The 13,118-nt window shown below is 39.4% G+C and overlaps 1 protein-coding gene across 4 annotated transcripts in view; it reads right to left on the bottom strand.

The window, feature by feature from the left end:
• tcf3a (transcription factor 3a) overlaps positions 1–13,118 on the bottom strand; it is a 28,599-nt gene that overhangs the window by 13,613 nt on the left and 1,868 nt on the right. For all 4 annotated transcript variants that reach the window (XM_008294473.1, XM_008294469.1, XM_008294470.1 and 1 more), the window contains 4 exons: positions 9,374–9,470; positions 8,890–8,962; positions 2,129–2,202; positions 533–608 (listed from right to left, as the gene is read on the bottom strand). In XM_008294473.1, coding sequence (XP_008292695.1) covers positions 533–608; positions 2,129–2,202; positions 8,890–8,962; positions 9,374–9,427 — 277 coding nt within the window. In that variant the 5' untranslated portion in view covers positions 9,428–9,470. The remainder of the gene's footprint in view (positions 1–532; positions 609–2,128; positions 2,203–8,889; positions 8,963–9,373; positions 9,471–13,118) is intronic.

The following is a 13,118-nucleotide window of genomic DNA, read 5'->3' as shown; positions in this document are numbered from 1 at the left end:
ACGATGATGTGTGTTATTTATGGCTGTGGACAGCAAAAACACAACAAATTAGCCCATTATAAATGGTTCAGAGGCAATTGTGCCCGACTTCGGCCCCTCCCCTGACAGTTAAACAGAGGAGAGCTATAGGCCACTGCAATCCCAAGGGAGAGCCTTGTTTGTGCATGGGTGCCCTTTACACCCCCCACCCCTCCCACACTGAACACACAAACTGCAACACACAAACAAACCCCTCTTCCACATCCTCCCTGATTACCCTACTCCCTTCATCCATAAATATGGTTTGCCCTAAACTGGTACATTAGTGTCAAACCTATAAACGGCCGCTCTCTCGAACAAACAACTCATTGTTCTCGTTCAGTCACACTATCCATTGATATTAACTTGTGTTTCAGTCAACGTGTTCTTCCGTCTTTAGGGCCTATTATTAGCAACACTACCACCAAATTTCCCCCATTTCTCTTTGGTTTGTCAAAAACCTGATGTGAAAGTTTTGCTGCCTATATTTCAACAGCTCTTTAAGTCTTCTTACCAGCAACTCCTGATCCAAATATGGGGGCAGAGGCCAAGCCCTCTTGCTCATTGTAAAGGCCTTCCTCTCCATAACCCTGGTGGAAAGAAAGCAAGGACATTAGGGATGCAAATACAAACAAATAAACACCAAAGCAGCTAAGTAAGAAAAATCACCTCCTGTGTGTTCATGTGAATAGTTGGAAAAAATAAAAAATAAAAAATCCCACACTGGCTCTGAGGCCCTGTGCTTGACCCGGAAGGTCCGACAGAGTTCTCTTTTGGGAAGCAAAGTGTGAATGGGCGAAATGTGGCCCAGTGTTGTGGAAACAGACAGAGAAGCATGTGACTTTAACACCACTTAAGCTTCCAAAAATAAGGGCAGAATAAAAAAGCATGTATATGTGAATCAATGAGGGGACTCTAACCTTCCTCAAGTTAAAACATTAAGTACATGAAACATGGATTTCACTGGTGCTGCTTTGTTATCTTGCTGTGCTGTATTCATCTGCAGTGGTCTGATTGCACAGGACCTCAGAGCCTTGATGATACTTTGGTACAGACATGCACACTGGATCGTAGTTGTTGCTATTATGCTACTTTTCTAGTCCTTTGAAAGACTCTGTTTCATACATTTACATTAGGTCACATCTACGTATTCCACGTATACACACTACAGCGAGTCTTGGACTCTTATGGACCTGGTGGGACAACAAAATGTATGTCCCATGGATGCCTTAGTTGTTGATCTTATGGTCTTCCACTCCTAATACTCACAACCCCAGTAGCGGACAAAAATGTACACTACATTAGGTAGAAACTTAACGAATTATGTGCCTAATCATAAAGTTAGGTTGTGAACACAACGTGGTTTTACACAAGATTTGAAGATGTCTTTGGGGTGACTAAACTTAAATAACTGTCAACCTGTTGAAAACACTATACTTACTAAGGGATTTGTCAGGGTTTTTAATGTTTAAAGTAATAAGCTTATACAGCATAAGTCACATGTGATTTGATTTTTCATTAGGTATGAAGCTCCTCCAGAATACCCTCCATTCTACATATTTTGGGAGAAAAATGTTCTGGCCCAATCAGAACCACAGTCAAACTATGAGTATCTGGTCATTTGAGTAGTTTGAGGACAAGGTCTTGCCTCTTCCAAACTGGTGCTAGGTTTATTAAGGGCAGTAACTGGAAACCTGTTTGATATTAGTAGATGTCTGTACTGTACTTTCAACACTTCTTGAGTTGAAAAAGTGGAACGATACACAGCCAGATAAGAACCAACTGTCTATGAGACAGTGTTGGTGTATTTCTTACTCTGGAAAGACAATTTCTATGTGAAGGTGTAATGTCTAAGTTCTAGTGAAAACCTTTTTCTTGGCAGCCAACAGTATGAAAGTAATGACGTGTAACCAGGTGACAGGCGGGTATTTCCCCACAACCAAAGTGTTTGTGCGTAAGTAGTCAAATGTAGAACACTTTATGATGGTATGTTAGACACTGTGTTTGGTTGTAAGAGGGGCTGTAAAGTGTGTAATCACCAAATTTTGACGTTTAACCAGATAACATCTCCACAGCTAGGTTCATTGTAGTAAGTGAGGACAAACCGTACCCTTCCCTGGTTGAAAGATGGACTGTTCTGCTCTCCCGGCCCCCAGGGACTGGACCCACTCCTCTCATCTATACCTGGAAGACAAAGAACTGGGTTAGGCCTGTTAACCACTAAACAGCAAACACATTCTTAATAGAGATTCACGCCTTGGCTTTGCTCGAAATGTCTGACTTGAGGGAACGATGACCTGCTTTGATACAGGTTTTTCAGGCTGCTCAGAGTAACCTCCAGTGAAGAGCTTTACTTCACAGCTCACACAGAGACAGCATAGTGACAGTGCTGTCACATAGCGTGGATATGAGCTGTAGGAAGTTTGAATAATTAACACCCAGTATGAGGCTCCCAGAATCATCCTCAACATTCTTCATTCTCCCACTCCACTCCTTTACATTTTCCATGGCAACAGTCTTTCATAGCTCATCTATTCTCTCACATTTGGCCTACACCTTGACTTCAAGACAGACTCAAGGTCCCAGTCGCACATAGCTGACACGCGTTATCCCTGGTCAGAGCACCACAGCTTTCAGAGAGGTGAATGTGTTTGAAAGGAGTGATTTTGAGAATTGGTGAAGCAGAAATTCCTGCCCGTCCCCTTTCTCTCAATCTCGTCTCGTACTGCAACACAGCATCTCTGGGGGAAAGCTGAAGCTTAATTGCGTACTGATTTGCATAATTGTGCATATTAATGAAGCTCGGCTCTATGAATATTCATATTTTGTTTTGTTGTCTAATTAAAAAGCGGAGGGGGAGAGAGGGGAGGGGAGGGGGGAGGCGGGCTAGAATCATGACAGGATCAGCAGTAGAACAGAATGATGGGTCCACAACACTGAGGGCTGCTAGATTGCTGTGACAACTGTGATCTATACGCACGACACCAGCAGAATAAGAGATGAAGGAGACAATGTCTTGTCCCCTCTCTATGGCTGACTGTCACTCTACATGTCAATCAAAGATGATAAAGAAAATGCATCAAACATTGGTTTCTGCTGTAAGTCATCAAGCTCCAGACAAGAAAAGGCTCCAATTCAATGTTTTGTATTCATCACTGCATACACTTCTGTAGTTGATAAATATAATTGTTCCACACATCAACTAACCAGAAAGAAAAACAAATCCTTAATACCTAATCATTAAAAGAGTCGGTTTTTCTGATATTACATTCTAAATATAAATGAGTCCATCACAGTGTCAGTATTGTACAATAAAATTTAAATTTAGACAAGCAGAAATCTCTTTTTGGAGGCATTACAAGGAGTCGGTATGTTTCATTGGCCACACACCTACCTTATTACCATGTATTCAGAATCATGCAGCATATCAGAACTATCTCACTAATTAGCAAGACATGAACATGTGGCTTTTTCCCTCTATGGGAGGCTTGAAAATAGTCAGGCAGAAGAAAGAGCAACACCAACTATCATGATCTGTTCCATATATAGTGGGGGTATGCAAAAAAATAACAAAACAACAACTCCTCAACCCTTCGTGCGTCAGAAAACCTTTCTCCATACACTCAGGTTACCAGCAAATTTAATGGTACAGATTATGATTATTGCAAATATTCACACTTGAAGGTTATTTTTTCATAGCATAATGGACAAAGAATGAAATAGGTGGCATAAAAGAATAATTAAAATTATAGCAAACTAACTCACATCTCTCTGTAATTAATGATCTGACAAAATTGCTACAAGTTACATTAACAGCTTATTAGTGCTTATTGGTAAGAATTTACAAGGGCTCTTATTATTCTGCTCTTTTTATTGTGTCTTTTTATTATTACACTGAAATAATATGAAATTCAATCAACACACACATATATTGTGGGTGTCGACCATTGGAGTAGAGTGATAGCAAGAAAAGATAAGCCCATATATACTGCAATCTTCTATGTACACTACAGTGTTATAATGCAGGTTGACATGCAGTAAGTTTCACATCCCTGTAACTGCCTGACACTCACTGTTGAAACAAACAACAAAAAAAAGGTGTGGTTTCAGCGGGAAATTATTTAAACTACGTTGGTGCTCCCAACATTACTATGTCAGCAGCTTCTGTAACGTTTTAGACAACCTTTACACTATCGTTCCACAAAGTACTTAAATATCAACTGATAGCAACAGATTCATAAGTGTAGAAAACATGTAAAAATGACATCACTTTCTAGTTGTGGTCCAGGAAAAAAGTAAACTACTTGGTCATCTCCTCATATTTTTCCATTTTCTTGAACTTTGCTTGTGTTACTTCATGTGGACGGATAAGTATTGCATTTAATAATCACCTTTAAACCTGCCACTGTAAAGAGAATGAGGCCTGTTCTTCACTACGAGCACATCGTTTTTGTCAAAACGGAGTTTGGATATGTTTGTCTCCTCTTCCTCTCCATCTCCAGCAGGGTTTCCTTGATTCTGACTAATTATGCTCCTCATAATGTGTTACTTTTCATTCACAGCATTACTCCTTCATCTCATTCGCACCCATTTTCATGGTTTTCGTTTCTCCCTGCTTTTTCTGCGTGGAGGTCATGATTTAATGTTACACAGAACTATGAAAAAAAAAATTCAAGTTCTTGAACAATACAACACATCATATTGCTGTATATGTATATGTATACATGATATTTATACAGAGGTATGGCACAAAACATTTGACTTTCAACAGAATTAACTGTGTAATTGCGAAGAACAAAATGACACAATGTCCCTTTTATGAAACAAATCTTGATTAGTACCACAAGAAGTGCCAAAACCATGAGAAAAACATGACTAGTGCATTATTCAGCCTACCACAACTGAAAAGAGAAAATAAAGAGAAGGGTGAGTAACATCAGACAAATTCTCCGGAGAACCCCAATGCACTTCTCCTCCCAGCATGCAACGCCCCTTTAAGCATGGCTAGTCTATAATTACACAGGAAGAGATACTGGAAACAGCCAGCCAGCCAGCCTGAGTCATAGGCTTCATGAGCTAAACTCAGGCACATACATTGACCAAACTTGCAGACATGTCTTCGTTTTTACAGGAACACTGCCCGGGCACCTATAACTGAGTGTGCCGTTTGTCTACACAACTTCTTCCTTCCCCTTGGTAAAGTGAGTCACACAGACACAAAGCATGATGTCAGATAAAATCTCAAGAGAGTGAACACTGTTAATGAAATACTGAACAATGTACAATAACACAGGCATGGCTGTTTCGACCTGTGAGTCACCGGAGACTTTTCAAACACAACACAATGCACCCTTACCAACTAACATACACAGCTTAGATTACATATGAATGTCCCCTGACACTACGTGATCCTAAATACATTTAAACAACATGTGAAAGGAATGTCTCTTTAAAGCAGCAAATTTGCTTGTGACACTAACACCCTTTAGTTTCTGAGATTCGCTAACACATCTGGTCGAAAAATGGAACATTGCATGCAAATTTTCAACTCCTCCTCTTCTGCATTTCTGCCCATACCAAAGTTTAAAAATACATTTTAGGATTCTCAGTTTCCAGTGACCAAAAAATGAAAGTGCAATGAAAAATAACTGAGTGCAAGGGATTGAACAGACACAAGACCAGAGCAGAGATATTATCATCACAGAAGGCTCTAAAAGGGAGGTTCCCCACAGCAACACATGTTAAACCTCCACATACCCCAAACCTCGACCATACTGGGTATCTGACTGACTCTATAAGGAAAACATGTAGCAGCTGCTCCACAAAAAGGAGCACAGTCTGACCAAGTCAGGTTCTTTGAAAGGAATCATATGACAGCATATCTTTTAGTAACCAGAAAAACAGACTAATTTATATGACCAACTTCGCTACATATAGACAGTATTAAATTGAACACAAAGATGCATTTTCCACTCAAATTGTTCCTGTAACCACATACAGTATCTGTATAATCTAACAGCACTGCACTGTCCTATCCCACTGTCACAGTATCTGAGAACAATGGTATGGCCTTATGGGAGCTGGAATAGTTTCACATTTTGGGAAATACACTTAATTTGTAAAATGAAATAAGAAAAACTTGCACACAGAAAAGTGAAAAGGACAAACAGGGAGTTATGTGTATTTCTCAACAATCGACTTGCTCTGTAGTGTTTCTGCCTACATCATGGGTTGACAAACACGTTCAGAATCAGAGTTTTTAGGTCACTGTGAGCTGATGGAGGCAAACTGGGCAACATCACTGCCATGACAAGACTCCAGGAAGTCCATAAGTCACACTGATGCTCCCAAAAAAGAAAGAAGGAAAAAAAAAGTTCCAGCAGCAAATTCCTCCCAAAGCCACAACTTGTTGCCTTTGCATTTCTATTTGTAGACAGACAAAATAACGTGATAAAACTTATTAATTAATAAGCTTTCAAGAAAGTTGGTAGGTATATTTTTAAACTTTGGAAAAGTGTTTTAACCTTCTTTCAGCCCCAGTGCCTCATAAATTCACCCTCTGTAAGCTTAAAAGGTGTCAATTAAAATTCTCTAGTTTGACCATTCACAAGGACGAGTCACTCCGACGAACTCAAAATCCTGTTTTTACAGCAAATAAAAAGTATAAGGGACCCAAATAAACTTTTCATGCTACTATTACAGTGCCTCCGATACACTAATTTACTTATGGTGGGCGACCACAAGATCAGCATTGACTGCCACAAATGAAATTTCTTTTTTTCACTGTTTAATTGGGTAAAATCTTATTTCACTGTAGTGCTGCGCACAGCACATTGATTTACTCAGCCCATCCGTGCCCTGCTCTCTCTCTCTCTCACAAACACATTGACTCGTCTGTAAAAAGCCCCTCCTCTCTGTGCACACTGAATCAAAACAGGATCGTGCGCGGGAGGAAGGATTGTTGTTGACTTTTCCCCGCAGAGATGAAGGTTGGCTGAATTTTAGAATGGAATCAATCCAGACTTCCCAAATGGTTAGCATCATGAACAAATCTGCACAAACTGGTCCAAAACTGACATATTCAAGTTAACTGTGATAAGTTACTGTATGTTCCTAACACAACACTGTCAGTCTTGGAGGTGTAAATCTTTAAATAAGGTATTAGTAACCATGTAAGGAGCCTGGCTATTAAGGTTAGTTAGAAGTTAACAATAGATCATAGCCGGATTGCTTGTCACTGATAGCACAACATCGACTGCTTGTGCAAGCAGATAGCGTGAATGTTAATTCTTCAACCCTGATGCCAAATGTTTGCTCTCTGACTTGAATATCGCAAAAATATTTTCAAAGTCTTCTCACTTGCAAAGAAAGTCTGGACTAGAAGTATTTGTTTTTCAGTTATTTGACACAAAGTAAACCCACAAAACTGTACTGCTGAGTTATCTGTTTGTCAATAAATACAAAGGCATATAAAATAATTGCAGTGGAACACCTCATATTAGGTATTATTTAATAACTGATTTAAGAAGGCCAGCCCCACCCCCACAAACAGACTCTAATTCTGTGTGAAACACTACAATACAAACACGCCTGCGTCCAACTCTATTTTACTCTCTGTAGGCTTCACTAGCTATCATTTTGCTAAATACAGAGCATAGATGGACAGAAGTGGATCTTGATGCAGAAGAGAATTTTTTTTTCCTGCTGTAAGACTTTTGTTGTTCTTTGTGACGGATAAAAGTACAATTTTTTACAGCGAAAAAGGGGAATTGATGGTTGAAGAATGATGCCATGAGCAGCCGTTGGATTGATGACATCTACGCGTCTCTTTTGTAAGCACACACCTTGCCAAGACAAAAGAACATGTAAGTGGCCCTCAAGTGAATAGATGAAATAGAGCCCCCTATACCCCACCCAGCCACTGAATGTCTTCTCTTTCATCCTATCCTTGTATATCCTGTTTCGTTTGTATTGCCTGTTGAAAGACCTACTGCACTTTGAGAAATACAAGAGAAAGGTAGAGAAAGGTTCATATCAGGCAAATGGACTGGCTGCAGTAATCATAGAGATGACAGCTAACAATATTTTTGTATATGACGGCATTACCAAGGAGCCAGAAACACCACAAAATAAAGAAAATCTTCCTATTTTGAATGTCTCCGAGTCTGTTCATTGTATGATACATCCACATCTTAAAACTGTCTGTAGGGGTTGTGCTGGTAAAGTCGATGATGAGGATGGATAATAGCTCTGGGTGAAAATGACTTATGTGGAGGAGAAAAGTAGGGTGCGAGATTGCGGGACATGGGAATACACTTTTTCACAGAGTAAGCAGAAGAGATTAATTGGGCTGTTCCCGCCAACCCCCACCCTCTGGCTTTGTCCTTAAATGATTGAATGGCAACAGCTGAGAAGGTGAGGGGAGGGACACCTGCAAGGCGAGGATGACGAAGTGTAGACGAGAAGACGCTTGATCTGCATAACATAAAATCAACTAGAAATCTTGCCTGAGATCCTCTTTAATAATCTATGATCTGAAACTCGATTCATGAGCAGAGGACAATTTCCCTTATTAAAATTCAAAAAAACAACCTATGACTTAGGATGGGATAGTGAGATTAGACGAAGCCTTTCACTGGTTTATTTACTGGGAGCATTAAAAAATCATAAGACCACTGTGTCTCAATAGCTTTAAGTGGGTGAAAAGTAATTAAATATGTGATGACGCATCTTTTTTTAATCAAGAGAATTTGATCTGTAAATATAAAGAATGTATTCTCATTGAATAAACTGTTAAAAGACAGTTACCAAAGCATAAGACATCAGGGGGACAGCAGAAGTGTAAAACGGTAACAAACTCTTCTGCCTTACCTGAACCTCCAAACTGACTGCTGGCGAGAGTAGTCGGCCGGTTCTTTCCATTTGAAACGGGAGGCTCAAACATCTGAAAAGAAATACATGAAACTGTCAACAAACCACTGGAAGTCAAGACTTTGCTGAGTTTGGCCCTCCTCATTTGTGCAAAAGCCTGTTTTAATGGTCATTCAAACTATCCTATATAACTAAAATCTACAAGGGGCAAAAAGCAATCTATCTACTCCGGCTTTGCTACGAAAATTAAAGTGACAACAATCTTGTAAAAAAGTGTCTCATGTACGCACTGCACTCCTTTAAACTCTTGTCGACCATAAATGCCGTTCATTCGTATTTCAAACTACTTGACAACTGTTCGGGACATAATATGAGTTGAGTATAAGTATTATGAAGTTAAAAGAATTTGTCATTCTGTGAACAAGTAATGAACTGTTTAAGAAGCATACTCGACAAATTCAAGCAATCTTCAGAGGAATCTTACCGCGCTAAAATCCAGCAAGTCGCTGAGCTCCTTGTCTGTCTCCACTGCAGCCATTCTCTGCTGCTGTTCACTCGGCCCTTTCAGTCTCAGCAAGCGACTACAAGCAGAGGTAAGGAGATTATGAGTTTATTTTGCCCAAATGTAAGATGGTTAACTATTCTGACCAGCAAAGGGACACTACATGTCTCAATACCATGGTTTCAATCATGTGACAATATGCTAATTATGGCGACTGATGTTTTCTATAATATCTAATGAAAGCTAAATAGGTTGAAATGGTGTAAATGTAAAAACATTATTCATGTAGCTATAACATCCCCATAGACAGAGGTATTCACTGTTTGTTCCCCTTAGCTCAGATTGCAGAGTATTTCATTTATCATTTATCTTGTGGATTTTTTTAAATTAAACAAATTCCATCTTACTCATCATGTTGTCCCATCATTCCTACTGCTCATGATGACATTTCATTCAGTGGCTGAACTCGCCAAATGAGGACATAACAATGTCAGAGACAGCTTGGTGGTTGAAAAAATAAAGAAAATAAATAAATAAAGGCTGTCACAACCAATAGGAGTGATGACAAATACAATGACAAAAAGGCTGAGATTGTAATTAGAATCTTGCTTTCTTGTCACAAACCATTAAAAAAAAAACACACAATCTCAAATAATAACTGAACTTCCATATAATATTGATTTCTCCCAGGTCTCCATAGTAGATGTGTTTCAGGCAAGTGACTCAAAAGCATTTACTTTGCTCAATGTGACATAAGAAATGTCAATTAAATGACATGATGCGAAGGTAGACATATATAATCTACACCCAAGTCAGCTTTTCAGGGAGCGTTATGCAGGCTCAGGCAATCCTTCTACAAATGATACAGTTAACTGAACTGCTTACAGTGCATCTACCATTCAAATGGTGCATCCTTGCCTATAACCAGCAAAGTGCTGACCAAGGAATGAAAAATCTGACCAGTTCTAAGAGTTTTCTAGGTAGCCCACATCTAACATGGGTGACCATGGTTCAGCCACAGGCCACACTGCTCTCGTTGTTAATCACACCCCAGGCTCAGGCTGCTTCCTCCACCTCAAAAACCAACTTTCTCTAGTTGCTCTTTTTGCCGAAATTTATAGAGTGATAACAAACACGCTGGACTCTCAAATAAGCAATGTATGACCCACCTATATCATAGCAATTGCAGTCCATGTGGGCGAAACAACTTAAAAAGTATAATTTCTACATTGAGTGGACAAACCAGCAGCAGAAGTGGCGGTAAATACCACCATGGGGAAATTATGTTGTCATTTCTTACAGTGTCAAAGAGGTTGATTACATTCGGAGATGATTTAGAGAGTGGTGCTGTCAAGCAAACATACATTAAATTTCTTTCAGTTAGTGCTGGTCAGGGCTGCTGCTCCCCTCAGCAAATGCAGGCTTTCTGAGTTTGAATTCATTATTTGTGAGGCTTGCCACTTTGAATAACTTTGTAGTGTTTGAGAACGATGTGCAGCTCCGCAAGTTGTTACAACAACTGGCTTTGGATGCTTTTTTCCATAAATGTACAAATGATACAATGAAATAACACACAAAGAAACTAATTATTCAATCGTTTAGGAGTACCAATAATACTCTCTTAATTTATGATGCATCAGTCAGTGCCACTGTCAAAATATGTAAGGAAAAAATATTCACGACTGTATTTCAAAATGAGGACATTGGGGGACAGTATCAGTGACCAACACTTTCACTCGAAGACATTTACTTGAACTCACAACAAAATGCAACCTAAGAAATAAGTAGAGTATTGAATCCACCACAATAACAGCTGATCTACAGACGCTAAATATTATGAACTCGTCCATAATAATCCAATGGAATGTGACGTTTGCTGTTTCGTGTGCCAATACAGAGGCAGTGAAGCACACCATTTTATTTTTGTTGTGTTTATTCTTATTATCCTTCTGGCCATATTTTTGGCATGTAAGGACTAATTCTTGTTTTCTCCATTTGTGCACTCAGACCAATGCAGGCTTTGAAAGCAGAGAGCAGACACGCATGCTTTCTACCATCAGTATGCATTGGCCTGCTATGAGAATAGTTGCATTGCCCCTCATATCGAACAAAGAAAAACGCACAGGGACATAGTAGCTGGTTTTAGATTACACTGCAGAACCATGTTAATGTGATTATTCCTAAAGTGTGCTGCGCACAGTGGGTGGATAGGGTAGGATTTCTGAAGAAATTACGACCTTGGGCTCCGTCAATGGAAAGCATGTAAACATCAAAACACCTCTAAAGTCCAGCAGACACCACTTTAATTACAACTCTCTTAATGATGAACTTTAATGGTTTGGATGATGGAAAATTACTTGGTACTAGTCTCGCTTAGCCAACCCATTCAGTAGAATGGTCTGGCTGCACCTCTCGATCATTCTGCTATTGGCTCTGGCGTGTTTGTATTCCTTTAAACCAATCACAATTAACTTAGGTGGAATTAAACAAAGATGTTCCACCAAGGCAGTGGGGGGTGGAATTGTTTTGGTGGAACATTTGCATGCAGGGAGGGGAGCACCGTCTTTAAAATGGATAATTCACTGAAAATAAATAGCAGGGCTGCTTTATGCACGATCCCAATCCTTGTTAAAACTTGACAATTTCAGTGTGGTAGGTTGCTAGGCCAGAGGTTGTTGTTGTAGTAGCTGTTTCCCATGGTGAAAGTGATTTTGAAACCACACAGATAACAGAAGGGAAGGACAAAGCTGCCTAAAATGAGCAGCCAATAGCAGCCTTGAACCCGATGGCTAAATCTAGTAAGTCACACTGCCTCACTGTCACAAATTTTGAGCTGCACATAGACCCCTACGAATCTGGGTGGCAAAATGTATGTCTTGTTTATCCTCACGGACACTAACACATACGCGGAAAGCTCTTCCTACTGAAGAGGTGAGAATCACCATAGCAACCAGAGACACTGCAGATGATTGGCTGATTGGATGTCTTCTTTCTCAGTCTAGCATCAAACATGGCGGCCCCCATCAGTGATGTATAATGTCACTATTTCATCCTGCCATTTTAAGGCAAATCAATATAAATATACCTAATAATATTAACAAAGCCTTGTTATATGTTCTAAGAGTTCCCAGGCTAAAATCCACGATAGTTGCTTCTCTGGTGTCATTTGTAACAGCTGCCATTGTGTTACTCCAGTACTTTAAAGTACTAAGTAAGTCCAGTAAACTACTCAGTCTAGTAAACCAGACTTTTAAAAACAAACCTCCCAAACGCTGAAAAGATGCTTAGCAGACCTACATCTGCCTCTCTCTTTCATGGGCACAAAAACTGATGGGCAAACCATCTGTATGTTTGGGTTCACCTTCAAAATAAGAGTTCATGCGTAACAGAGCTTAGGGAGATACTCTACAGAGGCCTGGATTTTAAAAAGATAAAAAACCTCAAGTCCATAACTGAGGACAACAAGATGAAGTTGTGTGAGTCAGATTTTTTTTAAAAAAGGAAGTTTCCAGTATTCTTTGTATCTATCAAAATAAAATCAATAAAATATGAATATGTTGGCTTTTCAAAATAAAATACACACATATGCAAGAGAGCAACAATATTAGTGATTGATTAATAGTAATACACTAAAACCAGAATAAAGTATTTGAAATAAAATTAAGTGGAGGTTTTTGAGTAATTGATGCCAGTACACTTTTAAGATCTTACTTAGGGGATTTCACTG

The sequence above is a fragment of the Stegastes partitus genome, unplaced genomic scaffold (genome assembly GCF_000690725.1).
Source record: "Stegastes partitus isolate 25-593 unplaced genomic scaffold, Stegastes_partitus-1.0.2 Scaffold965, whole genome shotgun sequence".
NCBI lineage: Eukaryota > Metazoa > Chordata > Actinopteri > Pomacentridae > Stegastes > Stegastes partitus.
The sequence above is the reverse complement of the archived record's forward strand: the minus strand, read 5'-3'. Positions and strand labels throughout refer to the sequence as shown.